At 45.8% G+C, this 25,578-nt stretch overlaps 2 protein-coding genes across 5 annotated transcripts in view; one reads left to right on the forward strand and one right to left on the reverse strand.

Moving 5' to 3' along the window:
- RALBP1 (ralA binding protein 1) overlaps positions 1-1,957 on the forward strand; it is a 54,636-nt gene extending 52,679 nt beyond the window's left edge. For 2 of the 3 annotated variants that reach the window (XM_008690078.2, XM_040632723.1), the window contains exon 10: positions 2-1,725. In XM_008690078.2, coding sequence (XP_008688300.1) covers positions 2-268 — 267 coding nt within the window. In that variant the 3' untranslated portion in view covers positions 269-1,725. Of the gene's footprint in view, position 1 lies in introns of all 3 variants that reach the window. The other variant, XM_040632724.1, reaches the window with a different exon arrangement.
- Positions 1,958-10,424: 8,467 nt separating this feature from the next.
- Positions 10,425-25,578, reverse strand: part of PPP4R1 (protein phosphatase 4 regulatory subunit 1) — a 59,343-nt gene continuing 44,189 nt past the window's right edge. For both annotated transcript variants that reach the window (XM_040632727.1, XM_040632726.1), the window contains exons 12-20: positions 23,896-24,068; positions 22,500-22,595; positions 20,487-20,672; positions 18,610-18,771; positions 16,185-16,285; positions 13,293-13,413; positions 13,063-13,197; positions 12,473-12,614; positions 10,425-11,569 (exon numbers count right to left, since the gene is read on the reverse strand). In XM_040632727.1, the coding sequence (XP_040488661.1) occupies positions 11,406-11,569; positions 12,473-12,614; positions 13,063-13,197; positions 13,293-13,413; positions 16,185-16,285; positions 18,610-18,771; positions 20,487-20,672; positions 22,500-22,595; positions 23,896-24,068 (1,280 nt within the window). In that variant the 3' untranslated portion in view covers positions 10,425-11,405. The remainder of the gene's footprint in view (positions 11,570-12,472; positions 12,615-13,062; positions 13,198-13,292; positions 13,414-16,184; positions 16,286-18,609; positions 18,772-20,486; positions 20,673-22,499; positions 22,596-23,895; positions 24,069-25,578) is intronic.

The following is a 25,578-nucleotide window of genomic DNA, read 5'->3' on the forward strand; positions in this document are numbered from 1 at the left end:
GATAAAGAACAATCATTTGAATCAGGCAATCCACGAAGAGCGCGAGGCCATCATCGAACTGCGGGTGCAGCTCCGGCTGCTGCAGCTGCAGCGAGCCAAGCCCGAGCCGCAGGGGCAGGACGACGACGAGCCCGAGCGGCGTGGGGGCGCCGCGCAGCCGCCCAGAGACAGCGCCCTGGAGACGAAAGCGGCTAAGGAGCCGCCGAAGGCAGGCAAGGAGCAGGCCAAGCCGTCACCGAGCAGAGACCGGAAGGAGACGCCCATCTGAGCGGCCCGAGCGTCACGGAATCCCCAGACCCGCCGAGACCTGTGCGTCTTACTGTAACCCCGAGAGTCGGAGTGCACAACTCTCTGCTGTACATTCTGTAAAGATGTTTTTCTCCTCAGACTCTTCCTTCTTTTCACACGTATGACTTCTCCGCGTCAGGCTCAGGTTACACGGGAGGACAAAGCAGTGCACGCAGCGTGGGCTTGTAGGGGACAGATGAGTTTTCCAGATAGCGTCAGCTTATTTGAAGATTAATTTTCTTTGTTAACTTAAAACTATTTTAACCCTTGAGTGGCTTCTTTTTAAACCAAAAATTGTCTTTCTTTGCTTTTTTATTACAGCAGAATCAGGATCTCTTTCTCTCGTTCAAGGGGGGGGAACCAGACAAGGTACACACTGTTCCTGCCTTGTGGATTGCCCCACAGTCTCACCCTCCGGGATCTCTGCTTACTAGTCACTCTTGCTTGTGCCTTTTACACCTTTTCGGTGCAGATTATATAATGGGGAGCTGCCTCATATTTCCTGACTGGCCAGAACGGCTCTTACTGAGGTTACCTTTACCCACCCTCGTCACCCTCTCCTTTGACGGTCCTAAACCACAGTGCATGAGCCTGAGTCACAGGATGGCCTAGCCGGTCACAGACAGAGCTGCCAGCGGAGCCTGCCCACTGGCCCGGGGCAGTGTGGCCTGCGTGGCCCCCAGTGGCGCAGCGCAGCAGCCCCCTCGCTCCTGCGGGCTCCTTGCTGCTGGTGATGAGCACATGCTTTTCACTGGGTTGGTGGAAGGTAGCTGCCTGGCCTAAGGCAGCCACACACAGGCTGGGTTTCTAAACTCAGAAATAGTGTGTGACTGGTTTGCCACGAAACACAGAATGACTGAGATTGCTTGCTTGGGCTAGAATGTAAAAGTCTCTTTGCCTGAATAAGCCATATATGCTCTTAAACAAGTTTTCAATGACCCGTATCATCTCCGTGAACCTCCTGATGGACTCCCAATTGAAAAGATTGAGCAATAGAAAAAAACCTTTTCCTTTAAATGATAGCTGTGATCCCCGGCCCCGTTTTCTTGCTTCCGTAACTTCTCTGGTGACTGAGGCATCTGGGAGGTCAGCTCTCAGGCACCTCTATCAGTCACGCTCTGCCGGAATCAGTGGCACCCATGAGGTAGGTCAGCTCTCGTGGCTGTGAAGACAGACCCCACACACTCAAGGTGATGGAAACAAACCCCCCACGAGGGCTCTGTCCTCTCCTAGTTACTATTTATTTTCAGCACCTGTTTGATGCGGTTTTTTATTCTCTACCTATTGCACTGTTGTGACTTGTTGGCCATTGTTTGATTTTTGTACGAAAAAAAAGCTTTGTTATAGAAATCAGCATACTATTTTTTTAAATCTGGAGAGAAGATATTATGGTGACTGAAAATATGGTCAGGTGTCAAATATAAACGTATAAAAGCCTTCTTGCTGTCCTGTCGGTCATATTACATTCATTTCGTATTTGCTGGCAATATTTAAGGTTTCTTTTTTGTTTGTGTAAACTCTAATTTCTATCAAGGTGTCATGGATTTTTAAAATTAGTATTTCATTACAGTTGTCTCAGCGTTGGTTAACTAATTTTTGCCAGGACCATTATTGATCAAGCAAATAAATTCAACAGCCATTTGAGGAAACAAAACAAAACAAAACAAAACCCAGCGTCTTGTTTTATTTGTACATGTTCCTTCTTTGAAGCAGGTAGCACCCTGTGGCTGGCTGGGATTGGTTGGATACTTCTTTAAGGTCCCGGAGGTCACTAACCTTTGGTTTTAGCTCGCTGTCTGCTCCTCACCTCAGTGGACTTGATGCCCCTGGCTGGTTGCAAGGGTTTGCTGTCGTCCTTCCCCAGGTAGATGCTTCCTGCTGAGGAAGCACAGGATCGTGCGGCCCAGCTGACTGGGATCGGCGCGGAGGCTGCTTCTGTGAGCGACGTCCTGCTTACAGGGCAGAGTGCCTTCGCAACGATGCACGGGTCAGTCAGCCTGACTTAGCAAGAGAGCAGGTTAGTTATTACAAAGTCACCTTCACTTCAGGGCTGGCAGGGGTCTGTCAGGCAGCTTAACTAGCATTGATTAGGCGATTTCTGGTGAAGATTCCATTGCCAGGAGCTCTGAACTTAGAATTAAGTTGTGCTTGCTGATGTGGGGCTTAGCATAAGTCTCTAACAATAACCCCCGTCTTGATGAGACTCTCAGCCTGGAGGGATGGGATCAAAAATTAAGGCATTAGTGCTCCTCTCTGCTACCATTCTGGTGTTCTTGCAGTTTTCGCCCAGTGTCGGGTTCACATTCTTTAATTTGGCCATTCTCTGTTCCTTTTCTGATGTTACATTCTTAGGGAGATCATCTGCGTGGTGGTAAGTGGCGGTGGACATGGGTTTAAAGCTTTTGACAGATTCGGCGAGGGGCCATGGTCCCCAAGACCCAAGGCAGTCAACAAAGACACCCTGTTTGAAGGAGTCATTTACGTCAACTGGCGTGTTCACAGCTCTTGGGTAGCTGCGTCTCCACTTGCACACCAGTGTCCGTCCAAGTGCAGCCAGTGGCACTGGCCACAGCACAGACCCCGCCCTGCTCAGACACCCAGGGGCCTCCCGAGTATCAAGACCGGTGAGAGAGCTCAGGCTTTGCTTGTCACGCGGCAGCTGCCGCTGCAGCAGCAGATTCTTCATGTCTTCAGGAGTTAAGGAGAAGTTCTGATCCTGGCCACATTTGCACTGACGCTTAGCCAGCTGAAGAGGGCAATCTGTTGAAGGGCGTGAGTCTGGAATCGAGTGCTTCCTGGGCAGTCTGGTTTGAGTCTGCGGCTTGGGCCTGGCCCGCTAACAGCCGTGGAGGCCCGTACGTACCATTTCCGGATCTGCAGACTGCACAGGTGGTTTTATTCTGGTAGCATCTCTTATCTGTTTCTTGGTCCAGAGCCTGGACGCAAGGTTCCCCAGGTTTGGGGTTAACAGGACATAGGGAGATGGACCCCAAGGGTTAGGGAGCCCGACAGCACCGAGAGGGCTGAGCTTGTTCCAAAGAAACCAAGGCATAGGAAATCAGAAAGTTAGTGATGGACAGAACTACAGGATCACCAGCGTCGTGGCAAATCCGGCGGTGATTTAATCCATGTCGATTACCTGCTTGAGGTGTGTGAACAAGGTCGTTTCTGGGCCAGAGGCAAGGCAAAAGATGAGCAAAAGAATCCTGAAGACCTTCATGGTGTAAGAATTAGGGAAAGGACGGTCAGAGAGGGAAGAAGGAGTAGAAAGAAGCATTCTTGGCCCCACGTCTCAGAAGCTGTCTGCCTCAGTGTTGGCTACTTCTCTTCCTGGTCACTTTCTTTTGAGGGCTCCAGCCATTTGCATAGGACTAGGTGTCAGGTGGAGCCGTCTTCAGTGTGAAATCTGCACCCGGGGTTTACTGCCTTGGAGCAGCACTGTCAGTAGTCAGAGTCCTCGGGAGGGGCCTTTCCATGAATCTCACTTTTACAAAAGTATCAGAGTAAAGCAACTGTCTGTCAAGACTTTAAAAATGCCCGTGGTTAATGATCTGATGAGTTCATCGGAGAAGGAAATGTTATTTCATCATTTAGGATAATAATTAGACAATGAGGGTTTTGACAAATATCTAGAAACCGCAATTTCTGGATTACTTACGTTAGTAATATATATCCCTACACACACAACGTAAGGTTTACGGCACACATACAATCAGCATTTGACAACGCGTCCCACATATTTTAACATGTGAAATTAATGAGAGCCTTTGAGATTTTCCAGAAGCCCTCTGGGAAATCTCAAAGTTAGTTTGAGGTCAAAAAGACTATTGAGAATTTTAAGAAAATGTCAAAAGTTTTGAACATGTGATTAGATAGGATCACAGATAATTATGAAATAGTAATTGTCTAGTGAAAGTGACTAGAAGATGCTGAGGTAAATACAGGAGGTTAGCTCTCAATACTGTGAACACTGGGTTTTAAATCATCAAAGACTGATAGAGACAGTGTAAAGCACAGTAAGTAATTTGGGGAAGAAGAAAATCTTCGCTGTCCAAAGGTTAAATAAAAAAAGACAAAACCCACAAAACAACCTTTGCAATTTCTTATGAGCAGAACAACCATCTAAGAAAACTTTGTCCTTTTAACAGAGACAAAACCAAATTCTGATTTTGTATCTGTATTTTTGATACTAAAACTCATTTTTTAAAAAAACTGTAGTAACTCTATATTCCAATCTTAGCCAGCTTCACCACGCTTAAATTCCTTTCCCAAGATTCCTTTTCCACAAACTTTCTACAACCTTTTCCTATCCATTCAGATTTTGTCCTGGGTTTTCTCCTTTAATTATGGAAAATTTAGCCAGTCATTTTACTTTCCTCATCTGCTTTCAATATGCAGGTGTTTCCTTTCACCCTTTTTTTTTTTCCTTTGAGAGAGAGTAGGGGAGGGGAGAGTGGGGTGGGAGGGACAGAGAGAGGGAGGGAGGGAAAATCTTAAGCAGGCTCCACGACACAGGGCAGGGCTCCGTGGCACAACCCTGAGATCGTGACCTGAGCAGAAATAAGAATCTGATGCTTAACTGAGCCACCCAGGCGCCCCCACCCTTACTATTTCTAAGTAGCGTTCATTATATGCATTGATTAGAATTTGTAACCCTTAGGATCCTTCATTCCTAGTGAAAACAAAGAAGTAAGCAATTGTGGACTGCTAAGCTAGCCTTCTGTGGATCGGCAAATTTGTAGATACATTTTCATAGATTCTAAAAGCATATTCTTCCTCTCAGTAAATTTTCCAACGCAGCACAAAACGTGTTTACTGATAGAGCTGAATGTCTATCTCCTCTATAAAAGGAAGCCAAAAGTGGTAAACCTTTGTTCAGTGATGTTTCAGTATTTTTTTTAAAGATTTAATTTGAGGGAGAGAGAGCGGGAGGTGGGGCAGAGGGAGAAAGAGAACTCAACAGACCCCCGGCTGAGTGTGGAGCCCCACAGGGGGCCTGATGCCACGACCCTGAGATCATGACCTGAGCCGAAACCAAGAGGCGGATGCTCAACCGACCGTGCCACCAGATGCCCCAATGTTTCGGTATTTTTATCTTATTTGGAAACTGATCTAGATACTCCATGAATATCCATTGTTTATCTCAGGATACCTTTAAGGTTTCAAGTTACCAAAAAGATTTTGAAAACTTTTTAAGTAGACATACCAAAAAGGATAATTATTGTTGAAAAGTTCATTTATAAAGTTTTTTCTTATTTACATCTATTTAATTCACTTGTTCTTAATTAATTTAGACTGGTCGTGAAAATTTAATGATATCGAACTGCTAACCACCATCTTAAGTTATCTTTCTTGCTGACAAATTCTGTAACAGAGACAACATGAGCTTACCTGGTTTTTAGTAAACTAAGGCAGAATAAAAGTTCTATCTTCACATTGTATTTAATGTTAACTCTAAAGACATGCCTATTTTCATTAAACCAACAAACTTAAACTAGATTTTACTTACTGAAGATTATCCTCGATCACATGAACTTGAAAAACAACTGGGTTAGTTTCTGTGTTTCTGGGCGTATACTCGATTATATAATACTTGTCTTTAAGCCAAATAGGGCTCCTTACAAGTTAATTTTGGCAATCATCTGGAGCTAAAGAAGAAATCACACATTTATAAGGGATATACGTTGACACAACCAAGCCTACAGACACAGAGGTCCAGTAGCTTGTAAGATTTCAGCTGTGAGACAGTTACAACAGCGCAGAACTCACTAGTTTACGAAAGAAAGTCAGATACAAATTTTGTTTTAGGCAGAATGGAATAAATTGAGGTTGCCTGCTCAGATGGCTTAAACTTTTCACTAATATTTGTGGAGAAGAACCAACGGGTAACCAAAAACAAATTCCAAGTTCTAATTCAAAGATCTAATTCTTAAATGCTTTTTGCCTGCCAATCTGAATATGGAAAGGAAGGGACAAGGTCACATTCTGGCTTCTTCTCTAGACCAGGCACCGTAGAGCTATGGAAGAGCTGACCCTGGTAGGAATTCTCATGGTTTGCTGGCAACTGCCAGTTTTCCCAGGATCCCATCTGCAGGTTACAAATTTTAACCTTCTTTGAGCAAAGATTGATTTGAATCAGGCAGTATCCCATCTAGCAGCTAGAAAGGAGTTCCAAGGAGTGGTACAAAATGAAAGGCTTATAGGCAGAAGGGAGCAAGGACAAAGAAGTTAGAAGCAGCCATAAAGCAGGTTGGTTATTACAGAGTTGCTTTCCTTTAGGTGACGGCCTGGGTCTCTTACCTCCCTAGTGCTGGTCAGGCAGTTCCTGGCTGGTTCCAAATTCTGTTTCCGGGAGAGCGGAAACTGTAAGTTGAGTCTCGGTTTGGAGACGTGGGGATTAGCATAAGCGACTCCATTTTGGGCCTGCTGTCTTGTTTTTAACACCAGGAGGCTGAGGCACAAAGCAGTGGTACGGCACGCAGCCGGCTGTTGCCTCTCCTGTCACCACACATCCCTGAGACTGAGGGAATGGAGTGCCCTCTGTGCAGGGACCCTGGGCCAGTTCTGATTCTCTGGAGTGCCCAGCCCCAGCAAAAGGCAAGAAACTGCTGAAAATTCCAGCTCCAATTAGAGAAAGCAAGAGCTGCCTCTTTGGGAGGATGTCTGTAGCCTTCTGATAAAGGTCGCACCCAAAATTCTTGAGTTTCTCACCTACGGATCTCATCTACTGCTATGAAGATGGTCTCCATGCCATCTGCTGTCTGTCTTCCCAAGCAGGGAGCAGCCATAGGGAAGGAAGGGTAAGTTCTCTGGAGGAATCATGAACTCGGCCCTGGCAGGTGGGGTGCCCAGGCCCCTGCGGCTGGGGCGCAGGGGATGGCGCCGCCTCCAGGCAGGCAGAGGCCTGGGAGGGCTGGTGGTGCCCTACTGCTCGCTGGACTTCAGTCTTTTGACTTCGGCTGACCTTACCGTGGGGCTGCCAGGGCAAAGACAGACATCCCATTATGCTTTAATTTCAGATCAACAGTGACACATAAGTGTGAGTGAGGGTGTCCTGGCTCTCCTCTCCTGTATTTTTACTTTTTGTCTGGCCACCCCGCCTTGGCGCCTCTGCGCCAGGGCCGATCAGACCTCTGCGGAAGCTTACAGCGATGCTAAGTGCTGTAGGAGCTCCCACTCCTTGAAGGAAAGAGCAGAGCCCCGGGGGGATGCTATCAAGTAGGTGGAGCTGGGGAGAGAGGGGCGGATTAAGGACTGACCAGGTTTGGCTTTGCCTTCGATGTGAAGACTGTGGGGACACTGGCTGAGCGGGCACATAGGCTGGTACGGACCCCATGTGTTTGTGCACAGGAGGCGGCGGCTCTCCAAGACAGTGGACGAGCCAGACGGAACAGTCTGGGCAGCTGGAGGATGCACCCGCCCCCCATCCCGAGAGCCTGTACCTGGCTGACCCTCGCTCTTCCCATCCCCTGCGGGAGGGCTGCGGGCTCGCACACCAGCTCCGGGGCTGGTGCTGCCACCGCAGCCACTGTGGTCACGGCCACCTGTCCCGAGGGCCGGTCACCACGTGGGCACCACCACCACACACCTAAAAGCAGCGGCTGGCAACTGAGGAAACAAAACACAAATATTAAATACTTCCTCTTTTTGATTACTGTGCCGTTGGAGTTATATCAAAATTACGGAGAGAGTATTAATCTGGGAAAGGTAAGATCCCACACCAACAGCTTCTTCTAGGATCTTACTATTTAAAAATACCACCTTGATTCTCGTTAGGAGTGCGGGATCGGACTCTGCCCCTCAACAAGATTCCAGGTGACTGAGATGTACATGAATTTTGAGAGGCAGCACTCTAATGACCAGCATTTTCCTACCAATATTTAAAAGCCAAAACAACAAAAACCCCAGAAAAATCTCAGAATAAATGGCCATCCAAAACAAGTCCGGTGGCAGCACACAGATGCATCACGCGGCACTGTTCTTCCTCCGCGGGAGCCACTAGAGAACTTTCTCGTGGCCGGGGGCGGGAGGGGGGAAGATCCCTGCTGTGGGGGCGCACCCCCACCGCGCAGACCAGAAGTTACATGGCAGCTGCGGTGGCCTCTAGGGAGCTGAGACTCTGTCCACGTCCCCATGAGCAGTCTAGGCAATGTTCCCTATGCACCTTTCTCTCATCTGTGCTCCCAAACGTCTGCATTTTCTGAGCGCTGGGCTGCCGGCGAGCTCTAGGCTAGGACCGCTCACGGGGACTGCCCGGGGCCGCGGACACCAGCCGCTCACAGCTTCCTCCTGGAACATCTACAGACACGACCCAAGCGATGCCGCGGCTCGTGAGTAACCACTGTGGCGTCATCAACACGAAACACAGCTGGGCAGGGCGAGTGTTACAGAAGTTCTGGCTAAAAACCCCGAGGAGCCAATCTTGCCGAATTTCTTTCAGCAAAACTTGACTTAAATAAGACTTGGTGGAAATCATCGACAGCTTACTTACTCACATTTCTTTCCAGACTCAACTTCTTTTCCTCTGGTTTGAGTCAGATTATTCATCGTAGAGGCCCTTGGCGTTGTTTCAAGTTGCTGGGAGTTTCCTTCTTTTCTGCCCATCGCTCAGCCCTTCCGTCTCCTGGAGTCTTGCACGGAACCATGACCAGACAAGGAAATCATCGCGGGTGTCCTGGAGCCTGAGCCGCGGGGCTTTTTCCTAAGGAAGGTCAGTTCCAAACCTGCCGCCCGCGCTCGCAGCCCCGCCTTCCCTGAACTGCATCTCAAGGAAGAAGCGGCATTGCTCCCCGAGGCTCCCCAAATACAGCATGCCTGGGGTGGCAGGCATCCGTGTTCCCCACGCTGCCCTCCGCACATTCAGCCTGCAGTCCGCCAGGAAACACGCTCGCCCGACAGAAAGCGGGGCCCGGACCCAACAAGTAGGAGAAGAATCCGTGACACACCGTGCACCCCACCGCCTGTTCCGCAAACTACGAATCAGGATGCCAACAGCCTGGACGGCTCTGAGGGCATCTGCATGGTAGTCAGGGACTCAGCACTTGCCAATTCAGCTAGAGGGTTCCAGAAAAACTAGTGGTGTGTCATCACAGAAATACCTCCGAGACCTACGGACAAAGATCACAGCCCAAAGGTGGCCCCCAAGCTATTCCACTAAGCACATAGGCGGTCTGGTGGCCTGGGTAAAGGGACCCTCTGAAAACTCACAGAGCTGGCACAGAGATGTCCCCCAGGCCAGCGGAGGCGCAGCGAGAGCCTTCGGAGCAGCACGACTCGCAGCCGCAGCCGCGCAGGCTGCCAGGGGGGCCCGGCGCCGGCCGGGGTGGGCGGCCGGGAAATGCCCTGCACGACCGCGGGGAGTAAGCTCCAGCTTTGGAGAAAGACAGCCTTCCTCTTCACCTCGGTCGCCCTCACTCAGCAGTCCCCACATCACGGAGTACCTTCTAAGATCAGCTACCGCATAGTAAATATCTTAAGTACCATTTTGTTCATTTTCCAAGTATGACATCCGCATGCGTCCTAACTGCTTTGCCGCTTTCAACTCCTGGAAGATGTCAAAGAATCGTGTTTTCCTCCCTTTTCTCGCTTCCACGAGCCTGTGGCCTGAGAGGCTGCCCCGGGGCCCCGCTGACAACGCGCAGCGCCTCGTGTCCACGGCCACGCAGCTGATCCGCGGCACCCCGGGAATTCCGTGTGACCGGAGCCTCGTCCTCAGAGGTGAGGCCGCGGGGCGGGCCGAGCCCCCCGTTCTCCGCAGCCCGCCCGGTCCCCGCGGCTGCCCCGCTCCCAGGGCTCCTCGCCCACGCTTCCCATCGCACGGTTGGGAGGCGGGAGGCACACAGGCCTTACCCGCAATCGTCCGTACAGAAAGCGGCCGCGGGATCCCCAAGCCGCACCGCAGGCCTCACGCAACCCTGAGGGGTGACGGGTCACGGACACCAAAGCTCACAGAGGCTCCGCAAAGCGGCTGCCAGACCCCGCGCCGCGGCCGGCCGGCTCTCCCGCTCCCGCCCTTCTCCTGGGGGCCGAGCTCCGGGTCCAGGCGCCTGGGGCACACCCGCCCTGCGGGGGCTGCGACCGACCACAGAGCCTCGCCCTGGTGGCACGTGCAGATGGCAAAGAAATGACTAAACTAGTTAAAAGACAAGGATTTTAATCTAGTTTTCCCACTTCATACTAAATCATTAATACAGGTCACAAGTTGCATTTGCAGACACCTAGAAAACAATCAGAAGTGTATATATCTCTCTCTATAGATCTTATGAATAAATTTTATTCGGACAAGAGAACTTGTGCCACAACAGTTTAAACAGCATGATTCAAGACCGCAGCACTCCCGAGAGCGCTCCCAGGTATGTACAGTGTGGGAAGGACAGCTGCACCTCAGAGCCGATCACCATCAAGTTAAAAACATCTGCCGTACAGCACACGTGCCAACACACTCCCTCGGGTCATGACCAGCATGAAGAAAATCAGGACACAGATCCTCAGCCAACGTTCTGTAAATGTGCACAGCAATATGCTGCATTTAAGAGCTGAAATCAGATCCTACGTTAGTGTTAGCTCAAGCCCTTAGGAGAACCCCCAATCTCCTTTCGCATTTACACACGTCAAAAACTATTCACACTTAGGGCTGGGCAGCCGGCCACAGAACCAACAGGTCCTTGCCTGCGTGGGGACAGTGCGGGCTAATACTGAAGGTCTCTTTACATCCTGGCTCACGGCCGCCTTCTGGCTGCCACTCCATCTATCTGTCGTTAGAGCAAACCAGGAGAAAGCAATGCAGGTCTCTGGGAATCTCCTCCCTTCCATAAGGAAAATGCTCTGCCAATTCAAGTTTCACTCAGTCAGGAAGACGGAAGGATTTAAGGCTTCGGTGACAATTATAATCCTCTGAGAAATTATTTTCCCTTAAAGTCAAGATAAGATAATAGTGTTTACTGTACTTTCTCTTGACTCTTAAAATCCCTGGTATCGGTGTAGGCAACTTGCACCTGCAGTTAAGTCTGCGAGAGAGGAAGGTCTCTCCTCCTCCCAAACGCTGTCCCAGATCACACGCGTGGAGCACTTGTCAGCCCTTGGCTCCCGAGGAAGCAGGACAACGAGGTTCCAGCTTTCTAGTAGGTTGAGGAAGCTGTGCTCATGGCATCGTCAGAGATTTTGGTACTGGCAGGGTGGATGCTTGCGAAATACTTGACGTCACTGTCCCGATCCATCTGAAGAGCCATGATGGTTTGTTCCACGGCTTCCTGATGACAGCTGGCAGAGGTTAAGAAATATTCTGCAGACACAAGGGCAGATTACAAATAAAATTAGTTTAACATTTCATAGTTTTATCAGGTACAAATACATTAAGTTCTCAGAAACAAAGTACAAACACAAGCTATGTTGAATTATAAAGAGTAATCCAAATTGATTTGTGCGATATGAAAAAGATGCCCAAACATAAGAGAATTAGATTTATCTTGATTATTTTTAGAACAAATGTCAGTGAAGCTCATAAACATATTAAAACATATACTTGTGATAAGTATTAATTCACTCAGTAAAAACACCCCGAATACCAATCAGACACACCACTGAAAACCAGTCTTCTCTAGCCATTTCCTTATAATTGCTATTAAAACAACTTTAATGAATTCTAAAGGAGAAAAAAGCAGTATTCATGTACCTATATACTTAGACGTCTCTTACAAACCTTTCTGTGCTTCAGTCCCAAGTCCATGCATTTGGATGGTATTTATTAGGTATTTGGGGGGATGACAATAAATAAAACAAGCTAAACCTTCAGCAGCTTATTAGGATGTGCAGCAAAGCAAATACTAGGGGTCGTCTGTCCTCTGCCTGAGGAATGAAGAGGAGGAGGAAACACAAACATGCCTCCTGGCCTTGAACAGCAGTAATGCCCGTCACGTGGTGCAGACCGAAGGCAAGAGTTTCCTCCTGTCTTAAGTGACTATCCAATCTCTCAAACGAAGCCTGAAATTATAAAAGAAATGCCCCTGGGGCAGAAAGGAGAACAAGTCCCTGTCCTCTAATCTGTGTCCTCTCTCAGAGGGAACCCCATTAACAACTCACGAACCTTCTCCTATCAGATTATGTCTGTGCACATACAACACTTCTCCCTCCGGGTGGTCTACGCGCCTCTGCCCCGGCACAGCTTCCCTAACAGCCTCGCACCCACCTTTCTCTAGCAGAGTCTGTCTTAACGTCTTTGCGAGCAGCACTCGAACGTTTGGAACCCTGTCATTCGCCAAGGTCAGCAGCTGTGGCATCAGATGCACGGCGAACTGGTCCATGGGAAGGCAGTCGTCCTCGATGACGGTCTGGGGAAGGCAAACAGCTGCTTTACACTTGCCGGATTCGTCTACCAGACCACAACACTGGCGACGTTATCTTTTAGTAACAACCAAAGTATTCCAGATTTTAGTTACTTCTTTTTAAACCAATATTCCAGGCTCTTGGGAACTCAAAAGTAAGATGACATCATTTTAAGTCCCTACAGACACACAGTTTTTTAATGGTTCCACTGAGTCCTGGAGTGTGCACACTCATGCTCATTTACACACGTGCCATGGACCCCGAGCACCCCCTAGTGGATGGCCGTGGGATGAGCCAGGCACACAGCGACTCTAGGGAACAGGGAACCTACGAAGAGCCAGACGAAAAACTGTTTCTTAAGGATGAGAAAGAGGGTGTCGAGAGGCAAAGAGCGAAGAGGAAATGTAGTTTCAGATAGAAAAATGGGTCACAAACGGGAAAGTCTTCACTTACCTGGCAGACAAAGACAAAGGCTTGCCGACCAGACCACTTGGGACATCTACCAAAGTTCTCCACAAGCTCGTTGATGAGGTCCACTCCAAACGTGGGGGGCGTCGCCGTGTGCAGCTTCTTCACCATCTCACTGACCTAGGGCGGGGCACAGAGAAGTGAGGAGTATCTTCTGTTCTAGGATCTTACTGAATGGTGTGCTGTTCTAAAATTGTGAAAATTGTAACACATACCAGCTTGTAGGAAATCCAACGAACAGAAGAAACTTTATCTGCACACAGATTCAGAGCAATGGGACGTAAATAGTCATAAACATCTCTGGGACTATATAATTCTAGAAGTAAAATCAGCTGTCTACAAAAATGAATTATAAAAATAAAAATATAATTAAAATTTTAAAATAAATAAAAATGAAAATAGGTTAATCATCTGAATAATCTGTAATACTAGTTACTATTTGTAAGATGAACACATGCAAAGACTAGTGATTAACATGGTCTCTCATGCATAGTTATCTCTAGTCTGTATGTAGCTGGAAATGCATTTAAACACCATGCAAGTTCACAAAGTATCTCTCCCCCTCAATATGTGAGGAAAACAAATGCTGTGCAATTGTGTGTCCACAGGGACTGAGACAGAGCAACGCATTTCCCAGTATGTTCAACGGGGGCTGGAATCACATTTTTTCCACAGTCACCGTTCAGAATGCTAATAAACTTCCATCTACAAATCAGTTTCCTAAATAAGAAGTTCTAGCAGTATTAGGTAGCCTGATGCACATCTGTCAAGGCTCTGAGCAGCTTCTAAGGGAACGATACCAGGGATACCAAAAGCGAAGAGGTCCTCTAGTGGCTGTTCCTATTACATCCGGAGAGACCTGAAGACGGACTGTGTCCACCAGGCTACTTTGAGTAGATGCAACAATGCCCTTGAAAAAAAAAACCTCCGAGATGAAGAGATTTTTGCCTTTCAGATTTTATGTTTAAGACTATTTACATTCGTAATCAGCAGGGAGTAAACTATAAGCATGAATATACATAATATAGCCTTGACCTGTGTGCCTGTATATATATATACAAACACCAATACTCAGAGATGAGAGGCACACTTATCAACTCCATTTTCTGACACTGCAAGCTTTCTTGCTGGCCTCCCCTGGGTGCACACCACATGAGAAAGTCTGGGGTCAGGAAAGCAAACCGGAGAGAGGCCCCTTAGCAGGCAGGAAATGAGTGACACATGTTGGGGGACAGCATAAAGCCCCATGCACTCCCCTGGGCCCTTCCCTTCACCGAGCCTTACGGTGCTGACAGAGGGGTGGCAGAGCCCGTCCACCCATGGCACAGAGAAACACCCTGCAGCTGGGGACAGAGGAGAACTCTATCCCGGGGGGGGGGGGGGGGCAGCAAACCTCCTTGAGCGAAGACCCTACACTGATAGCAAGCAGAGGTCTCCTCCTACTGAGGACGGGCAGGAACCTCAGCCCCACCCGGACCACAGACACAAGGCAGAGACTGGATGCTACAGGGAGAGGGTAAGACTCTGAGAAAGCCCAGGCATACAGGGCCTTCCAGAGACTGAGGCTGAGCCCAAATCACAGAGATTCTCCCCTTTCCCAGCACGAGCCTACCATGCCCTAAAAGCGGTCTACAGCTAGGGGAGGGGAAGAACCCAGCTGGTTTACGTGGGCACACAAAAGCTGAAAGCTGACGGTGGAACACACACACGAGAAGGCCCCCTGGAGCCCCAGCTCCCACCCTCAGCAAAAGGCACTGGCAGGCCATGGTGAGAAGAAACGAAGCTTACCGGGCACTGAAGGCAATCATAGCAACAACAAAGCCCAAACCCAGCTTGCTCCTGATTAGATGGACCCAACCCTCCACACTAATGGCAGAAGAGATGTGCCTATTTTCAGTCAGAAACCCAGCAAGCCAGAACTCAGTGAAGTGAACCTTTAATGTATGAAGAAAACAACAACAAAAAACAACCAAGACTGTCAGTCCCAATTCTATACCCAGCAAAGATATCTTTTAAAAATGCAAGGGAAGTCTGGAATCCAGAACACAAAAAGAACTCTTACAACTCAACCCAATTTAAGACAAACAGCCCAATTAAAAAATGGGCAAAGGACTTGCATAGACATTTCTCTGGATTATATACAAATGGTCAACAAGCATATGAAAAGGTGTTAACACCACCAGTCACTAAGGAAATGCAAATCAAGATCACCACAGAACACCGCTTCACAACCACTACGCTGGCAGCTATAATTTGTTTAAAAAAAAAAAAAAGGAACATACCAAGTGTTGGGGAGGATGTGGTAAAAATGGAATCCCTGTATATTGCTCATGGGAATGTAAAATGGTACAACTGTTACGGAAAGCAGTTTGGTGCTTCCTCAACAAATTAAACAGAATTATCAAATAACCCAGAAAATCCACCACAAAACAAGTGAAGATAGGTGTTCAAAGAAAAACTCGTACATGAATGTTCATAGCAGCACCAGTCACATCAACCAAACATGTAGAAACAACCCAAACATGCACCAATGGATGAATGAATTTTAAAAAGCGGTACACAACGGAGTCTTATTCAGTCATAAAAAGTAATAAAGTTCTGACACATGCTGCAACACAAATGAATTTTGAAAACATGCTAAGTGAAGAAGTCAAGACACAAAAGGCCACATGTTAAAAATTCCACTTATATGATACGTTCAGAATAGACACAGAGGGGAAAGTAACAGTTGCTAGAAGTTGAGGGCACAGAGGGATGAGGAATGACTATGAAAGGGCACAGGGTCTTTTTGGGAGGATGGAATGTTCTAGAACTAGACAATGGTAATGGTTGCACAACATTATGAGTGTATTAAATTTCACCAATGGCAAACTTGGTTATATGTATTTTACCACAGTAAGGGAAAAAAAAGGTGAAATATGTTAAAAAAAATTAAAAAAAAAAAGGTGAGAAAATTCACTGCCGGCAAGACCTGCACTTCAAGAAATGTTTTACAGGGCACCAGACAGAAACTTGTATCTACACAAAGTAATGAACAAATCCCAAAAAGGTGAAGATGAAGCAAATACCCCTCCCAAAATATAGTCCAATAAATTGTTAGAACTTACTCAGCCAGTTCAGCTCGAAAGCGCCAATTTCTACTATTATCTGTCACCAAAAACTCCTGAAGTTGATAAAGGTATTCTCTTCTTTTGTCAATATGAAGAAGCTGAAGTGACAAAATAAAAATATTCGCTGAGATATAGGCATTATTACTTTTACTAGACTGCTTGAAAACAACTGTAATATAGTTAATTCTTCTGAGAACAGATGTACTAGGTACATCTAATTGTTTTAAAAACTGACGTTAAGGTCATTTTCCCCGATAATCCCATTTACGTTCAAGAGTCTTAACCTTTTTTGAAATATTTGTTCCTTGAGCCATGCGTGACCTCTCTGAACCCTACAGTACCTTGGTCACAGATACACGGCAGGACTGACCGCTATGTTCACAGGGCCCCTCGTTACTGCGAACTCTCTGAAGACCGTACTGTGCTCTTATTCATACACGTATGCCCAGCGCACGGCACTGTGACGGCACACGGCAGTGCTCAATAAATACTTGCTGAGTGAAAAAAATTTATCCCAATAATTGCTCTATAACCATTTTAAAGTAGGTTTATGGTCAGCAAGGGGGAAAACCCTAAAATCTGATAGAAACAGAAGCAAACTTAACCATGTAACAAACAGTTAAGAATCACGCAGAAAAAAAATACTCTGACTACACATGTTCAGGGGTATGTTCTAAGGACAAAGTGCTTAAGGAAATCTTGAATGTTCTTTAGTTGAGTTGATGTTAGAATTAATATTGGAGTAATTCTGAAACTACTTCACGTATGCTGTGGAACTGAGTAAACGAGGACTGAGTATGTTCACGTTAAGAACAGAGTTTTTACCGTGAGAGAAAAGAAAAAATAGGAAGGGGAAGAAGGAGAGGACTGGTGTGGGACTGGGAGCTGAGTGATCACTATGAACTCAGTAATTAAAAAAAAACAAACCCAAACCCAAACACCCCTCCCAGCTCCTGTCCCCTGAGAAGGCAGAAAGGAAACGACCCCCACGGAGCAGCGTGCACATCCAGGGCCCGGGCCGTGGCTTCGAACTACCACTCTCCACTAGAAAACACCAGGCTCCTTGGACCAACAGCGGACTCCGGGCTGGGGCAGAGAAAGGAGAAGGTGGGCCTGGAAGTAAGGCTGTGCTTACAGTGAGGCAACGCATCAAAGGGGCACGGGTGGCAGCTTTCAGGGCTTCCTGTGAGCCACACTGATGTGCAGAACCAAGGACAGAAATGGATTATGAATAGAAAAATAATTCCAGAGTTCACACTTAACACTAAAAAAAACTTCCAAGAAGGGGGAGGGAGAGAAGGAAGAGATTAGCTAGCTTTACGTGAGAATGCCAACTAATAAATGGAGAAAGAATTATAAAAATAGAAAATCGGTGCTTTACCGCCAAACAGTAACAGCTGATTGAGGCAAGAACCAGGTCTAGATGCACGGGTACAAAAGCTCTCTGGGTGGAAGACTCGGGAAAAAGGTGTTCGGAGCTTGAACGTATCAACAACCCCCCCAAGTAATTACTAATCAGGAAGGTGAGAGGTTGTTTTACAACGGAGGGAGCCACAATCTCGTGGCCGGAGTCTACACCGCCAGCGATGCAGTGACTGTGCTCCTCCCGACGTGACGCACAGACACGCAACGCGCCTGCCAAGCGAAGCTGTGGAACCCGAATCTCGCTGTGTCACTGCCCGCAACCTGAGGGGCACCTGCAAAACCACCCGCGCGGCCTATTCAAAGATGCCAATGACATTAAAGACACAAGTCAGGAAACTGGTCTAGATTTAAGAGGGCTAAAGAGACATGATATTTAAATTCAAGACGCAATCCCTGATTGGATTCTGAACTGGGGGTTTGGGGGAGCTATAATGCCACATTAGACAGGCTGAGAAATTTCAGTATGATCTGTATAAAATATAATAACACAGTACCAGTGTTTTTCGAAACTAGGACATTGCTTCTGTACCTCAAAACTTCGAACTACAAGAGCCAATTTCAAGGTTAAACAACAGTATTCCAGGACTAACAAGTTGTAAGATCACAACTGTTTACCTCCAAGACCAGAGATCCATACCGACTGGTAAAATACGGACTCCTAAAATATCACATAAAGCCTCCAAACTTAAATGATCATGGAATTTTTGTATATATATTAATTCAATAATTTTGAAAAAAAAAAGGTGCTTGTTATCATGATCTAACAGTGTTTAATGATGAAATTTAGTGTAATTATTTTAAATTAAAAATTACAAGGACAAGCAAAAGTGATCAGAATGGGACTGTTTTTTTAAAGTCACATCTCACTATCAGCTCATGGCTACATTTTCTTATGCAGAACATACAGAAACTTAATCTTGGTAGAAACAGAAAACCAAAAATTTTGGTCTACAATGAAACTTAAGTCTGTCTTTACGCAGAAGAATTTAAAAGTTACCTTCAGAAAATCATGCAAATGTTTAAGAACACCTATCCTGACTTCGTCGAGGTCTTTTAAAAATCCATTGAAGATCGGAACCAGATCTGCAGCTGTCAGCTGATCTCCGAGAATAACGGCAAGCTCGTGGATGGAGAAGGCTAACGTTCTTCGAACCTTCCACTGCAGAGACAAAGAGGACGTCGCTGGTAAGTGGAGCACACAGTACCGAGTGTTTTACCTCTCAGCCGGTGTGTGAAGGCCAACTTAGGTCTGAATGTTACCAATGTCAAACAATTAAATCGGAACAGAAGTAATGGCAAGAATAGACGCTCAGCTTTAAATGCCTGCTATGTCTTAAAACCTGGCAGAGAAATTTCAAAGCCCCGCGTGGTAAGGATTATCTCCCTTCATTTACAAAGGGAAAAAAGCTGGAAATCACTAAGGGCATAGTCTCTGCAGTTCTCTGAACACTGGGTGCCTGGTTTACAGATGTCCCACATCCATCAGAGGCTGGCTAGTGTCATCCTTGCTTGACTGTTCCCCTTCTGATTCTCGTATAGTCTATCTTATGGTTAAAAAAAATTATGAAACTTGTTTTTAAGGAACTGGCAATTAAAGAAATGTAAGAATAGGAAAATGTAGGAAAGTTTACATGACAAACATCTTTTTCTTCATGTTCCTTTAAAAGTTTTTACTTTGTTACTTAGCTTAAAACACTCTACTTGCTGAGAAGACGTTTATAGCAAGGGTTTTATCCCCACAATCCCAAAGACCAGACCCCGTTCCTGAAATAAAATTTTAAGCCCACATTCAGCATATCAAGCAGATGGAGGCAGAGATGTTCTGATGGAGGGGAGGGGACGGAGGCATGAAGCCCTGCCCATCCAGGGCCTTCCCAGTCACCAGGGGCCCCCGAGGAGCTTTGAAAGGCCTGTGGGATGAAGATGGAAAACCACCAGTGCGCAGGGCCTTTGTGGTCCCCTGCCCAGTTCTACTGGTGAAGAAGTCTGTGAACACAGGATAAATTCACTTCACCCGGACCCTGGCTTCCTAACCTCACAGGTCAGAGAAGGAACTTAAACTATATTCCCTCAAGATTACTTCCAACTCCTACCTTGCTTAGTTAACAGCACAAATTCCTTGAAAAATCAAATAATTACTAACACGTTTAAGGGAAAATTATTCATATCTCAGTATAAATTAGTCTAACCAGACTGCTTTCTTAATAACCAAGAGATTAATTTCACCAGAGAAGCAAGATTTTGTGGAAGAGAGGCAAAATTTCGGTGTACGATATAGCAACCAGACCTAATGGCAGGGGAAGTTAAGTCAACAAAATCTAGGAAGAGAGCCACAACCACAAAATCATACAGATATCCAGACATGACGACCTAGGGTCAACATTTCACATTTTGTTTTCTTTCGGAGCAGATGGTGTTGGCAGTGTGTAGGTGTGGAGAAGAGCATGCTCGTGCACGCGTGCACACACGAGCATTTGCACACACAAACCCTCCCCCACCTTTACTGCAACACTCCCTGAACCAGGGCCCAGAGCTCAGCAGTGCTACTACTACTACAGTTCTATTAAGGTTTTAAGAAAATATAAGAAGCGTTTGTAACACTGTGTCTGGAATCGATCTACACATAAACTTCAGACAGTACATCTGTAAGTTAGGAACTCAGGCATGTCAAATGCAACGATAATTTCCAAACGGTGAAACCTGGACCATACAAAAAGCAAGCTCTTTGGTAGGACTTTAAGCTCTTCTGCACATGATCTCCCGTAATAGCAAGTGTTTGCTGGGACATGAACAGAAATCCTACCAGGTTTTGAAGGGCACAGCACTGTGCCGTCCATCCACTCACACTCTGTGGACCCCCCGCCGCCCACTCACCTGCATGTCTGACGCCAGCGTCTCGTAGGTCTCTCGCAGGCAGTGCCAGTTCTGCCTGCCCAGGGTCAGGGCCACGCCGGGAAGGCTGTACGCACAGTGCTTAGCAATCTCAGTGTCGACCGTCTGCGCACGAGACGGGTCCGTCATAGATAAATACTGATCTAACAGAGCCTGAGGCACCACATCCTAATGGAGAGGCATAGGCACGGGTTCATTTTAGCAGTCTGGGCATAAACTGAGTGAACTTATTTTTAAATACATGAAGAATTTAACATAGTATCTCAACGAGCAGAGAAAAACCCAGTCTCAAAGTTTCAGGGGTCTACTGAGAAGAGGAAGAGCACAGTTTTATGCTAAGGGAAATACATATATAAATAAAAGAAGCCACTCCAGAAGAAAAATGGTAAGATCTTAAAACAGAATGCAGCTTAGAGGAGGATTAGAACTGATTACTAAGCTGAAAAGCTGCACCAACAATAAGACCAGCACCTCTCAATGTTGGTGGGATGGTCAAGTCTGACGGAATCTAGCGAATGTGACAGAATAGGTGCGCTCGTACCAACCTGGATTTTATAAAAACAACACCCACCTTTCGATGGAAATTGAGCAGCTACCTATAAAAATGTGAAGTGAATAAACATCTAACTGTTCATGTAAATGCGAGGAAAAGAAGAATGTCTACACAATCTTGCTAACGTATACATAACACAGCTCTGGAAGAACATACAAAAGAAACAAAACCGGTTGCTTTGGGAAAAGCCAAATGGATGCTGGAGGAGAAAACCAAGAAGGAAGTTTCACCGAATGCCTCTGTACCTTTTGAATTCTGAACTATGTAAACTTACCTATATTTCAAATTCATTAAGAGATTGAGACCATCTGTTTTTATGAACTTGAAAATACATCTACAGTAGAAGTAGTGGAAAGCATGTTTACAACACTGCGAATACTAACTCCATTTTTAAAAGAACAACATATGCCATTTGACCTAGGACATCCCCAGTCCCAGAAGCAAACACCACACATAATCCCCATGAATGCGGCACCGCGTGTAAGATCCCGGAACTGAACCTGGAGGCATCATAAGGACTTCAGGAGGTAGAGTGCCTTTTCACGACAGAGGCCACGCTGCGTGGACAGTACGCTGCCGTGGTGGGGCCGGGGCAGTGAGCATATGGAAAGATCAATACACACACACACACACACACAGGCAAGGTACAAACTATCATATTCCAGATATTCCATAAGCATATTTTCCCATATTCCTGAAATTGGAGTGTAACTTGCTGTCGATGGCACTTTGTATGGTTTTGGGACATTTTTTCGTATTTTCATCTCTGAAATTGAGCTGTATCTTGTAATTCTTGGCAAATTAGGCACCATGAAATACCTAGGTATGATGGCATGATTCGGTCTTTGACAGACAAAAAGGGGTATGTATGCATGTTTTTGTACCCATAAAATGTTTATGAAGAAACAGACAGGGGCACCTGGGTGGCTTGGTTGGGTAAGTATCTGATTTCTGATTTCGGCTCAGGTTGTGATCTCAGGGTCATGAGATGGAGCCCCGGGTCAGGCTCTGCTCTGGGTGAGGAGCCTGCTTCAGATTCTCTCTCCCCCTCTGCCCTTCCCCCTCTCCTCTCACTCTTGGAAGGAAGGAAGGAAGGAAGGAAGGAAGGAAGGAAGGAAGGAAGGAGGGAAGGAAGGAAGGAGAGGAAGGAAGGAGAGGGAGGAAGGAGAGGGAGGAGAGGGAAGAGAGGGAGGAGACGGAAGAGAGGGAAGAAAGAAAAAGGAAGGAGCTGTGATCCGTGGTTACTCTGAAGAATGTGACTGCAGGTATCAGAAGAGGAAGATTTCTGCTTGTATTCTACTCTATTTGAATTTTCTTACCGTAAGTATGATATACTAGTCTTATTTTTAAAAAACTCATTGTAAGGACCAAATTCGGTGGGAAATGGGTTTAGAAGAGGAATTAACAAGACCGTCACCACATAAAGACTTGCTGTCACTTACTTGTACTTTAGATCTCCTCTCCTCATCAGGGCTAAAACTACTGTTGGTGCTCAAGTCCGAATCATTATGAATATAACGAAGGGCAGAGTCCATATTCTGTTAGGAAAAAATATTTACGTAAAGAACTGTCCCTTCTATAAGTTTCCTTCACTTAAACCATCTTACTAGGTTACTTACCTTTCAAAACTACCTGAAGATAAATTCTTTAAGCTTTTAAAAGTTTATAAACATACCTAAGACCTCATGAGAACCCCCCCTGACTTGAGTCAAACTTGAGGAATAGGTTGATAAAGGTATGAAAATGAATTCCAAAATAAACTCATCAAAAATGTAAATTGAGAAGTAATTTTGAAATGGCTCAAATATCTAAAATCAGCCTACTTATAAGATAGTATTATTGTATTACAGAGGGTGCTTTTGGTCAATGTTTTAGAGGCCATGGGATGTCCTATGCAGTTTTTCTTCTACTGTTGGCTATTTCTAATTTCACAAATACACTTTTTTAGCAGCTCAAAAAACTCCAAACAAAACACCTTCTAAAATGCAGAGATACCATTGCATTCAAATCACCAATGACAACAGGGGGCCAGGGTTTCATTCTGAAGCACTGATATTGTTTAAGATTTCTAACTCTACCAGCTGTCACCTAACAAAACACGAAACAGGAATCCACTAAAGCTCTAAGAACCCTCTCCATCCCCAGTGTGTATGCGGACACTCTTCCCTGAGCTTATCACTCAAACTGCTCTATCTGTGACCGGCTGATTCTAGCAACCAGTGGTGCTATTCCTTCCCCGTGTTCCTATACACAAGGGTAAGAAATACCGATCCCACACGATGCTGGCTGGGAGTGGGGGGGTGCGACAGGAAGTTAGGAAGGATCACACAGAACAGCTCCAAGTACACAGCGAAGATGACGCTAGGAACAGTACCCACCCTCACACTCCAGAGTCCAGATAATGCCACTGGCCCCTCCGCAACATGGCCTCAAGTCCCGATCTTCTGCTCAGAATACTGTGTTGCTTGCTGCAGTGAAATGGTCCGATCAGAAACAAAGCACCTCTCCAAAAAGAAAAGGGAAGAGTTAATTATTCTTGATAAAGGGCTTTGTTTCCAGTAAGACTATTTCACTGCAGTGAGCTACGTTAACACATTGAGGCTACTCAAATGGTCATGTAGACAGGATTGGGATTTACATTTCCAAGCATTGAACATGACACTAACGTCACAAAGACAGGATGTGGTGACAGTATTTTTACTTTATGTCAGAGAGAGCAGAGAAAATCAGCAACAAACAGAACACTAGTTAGAAAGTGATTAGCTACAACTAGTCCCCAACAACAGACTTCCGACTGGACCTATTTTCACTGGACGAACACTTTACTGAGTGCATTACCTCAACAGCGTCGCTGATTAAAGGCACGGAGGCGTCGTGATTTATTTTACAGTTTGGCAGCCCATTTACACCCAGCTCATCTTGCACATCACTTCTCTTTTCTGCGTCGCTGGCCTCCTCGTGGGCGTCCAGGCTGGAAGCGCGCAGCGCGGCGGACAGCACGTCCACTTGCGCTGCGGGTGGGACAGGGAAGAGCACGTGAGCGGCAGGATGGACAACGTGCCTGCAAGTTTCTTCTCCGTTTGCACTATCAGTTATCAATGAAATGTATACTTTTTTTGACACTGCCATCAAAAAGCTGAAAAAAAACTACTGTGGTAAATCATTAGTCCTTCGAGAGAAAAAGTAGAAAACTAATATGCTTTCATGAGATTAACAATGTTTATCCACTACTGTACATTATTCTGCGTTAGTACGGAAAAGAAATGCTATCTAGTTTTGGAGGTACCTCCAGTTTATTAAAAGGAGTCAATTTCGGTGTGAGTTAACTATGTTTTGGTAGTGCGTGAATCGGACTGACGAGGCTTACTTACTAAGCTATTTTAGCAGAAGAGCAGTCACGCAAACCCTGCCAACATAAAACAGCGGTAATTACAAAGATTTTTGTTGCAGTTACATTTCAACATCTCGTATCTTATCCCACTTTATCTTATTTTCCTCTAATTCCTCTTGAAAATGAAATTAGTGACTTAGACAACCCCACGTGAGTGCTATCTGGCTTGCAGCAAACCAAAATGACAAATTACCAAGCAGTGATTCTTAAATCTGGCAAATACCAGTCTATGTTTTGAGTTACACCTTCTTTATAAAAGTGATTCAACACTAATATGAGGCATTCTTCCTTCTCCCAAACAACTGAGACATGTAACGGAAAAAAGAATTGTGTAGTTACTTGTTTAAGTAACAATCCACCGGGATGCTCAAAATATAAAAATTCATCAATTTTCACTTCAAAATTAATTAGTACAAAGATCAGAAAATGCGTCCCCACTCCACTTAAAGATTATAAAAAAGCAATCCTAGTACTTTCATTAAGACAGCCAACTACGGGGCTGCAGCATTCATGAAACTCAAGCCCAAGCACGTCAGCCCCCGGCAACAGAGATACCGGAGACACAGGGCGAGCTTCTCTTCTACTAGGTCATTAGCTGCTCAATTAAGTAAGTAAACTGAAGGTGCTTAATCATAAAAAGTTACTCATGAAAAGTATGCTCATTCTTCTGAGAATTCCAGTTGCAATTTGTACTAATCCTTTGAATCAGTTTAGGTCCCCTTCTGGAATCTTTTTAAGTTTCCAAAACAAAATCAAAATAGTACTAAAGGAGATTGCACAACACATAAAGGTTAAAATGTTTAGTCCCACATAGAATGCACGGGGTGTGAGAAAGAGCCCTAATGCATTTTAACTGCTTCCCAGGAAGTAACTACTCAAAAGCCTTTCACAGAAAATGCCTTACCTGAGTCATTTCTCTCTAAATGGACTACATATTTCTCTTTGTCTACTTTAATGCTTGTACATTCATAAAAGTTATAATGAGTTACACCGAAGTTACTTTCCTCAAAAAACTGATTTATAAAGATCAAGAAAGAGCCTCGTGCTGACTCCTGAGGAAACCTGATGCTTCAACTCTCCAGCCAGAGAATGAAGTAGGATCTAATACTGGGCTAAATGCTGAAATTTCA

The sequence above is a fragment of the Ursus maritimus genome, unplaced genomic scaffold (genome assembly GCF_017311325.1).
Source record: "Ursus maritimus isolate PB19 unplaced genomic scaffold, ASM1731132v1 scaffold_18, whole genome shotgun sequence".
Taxonomy (NCBI): domain Eukaryota; kingdom Metazoa; phylum Chordata; class Mammalia; order Carnivora; family Ursidae; genus Ursus; species Ursus maritimus.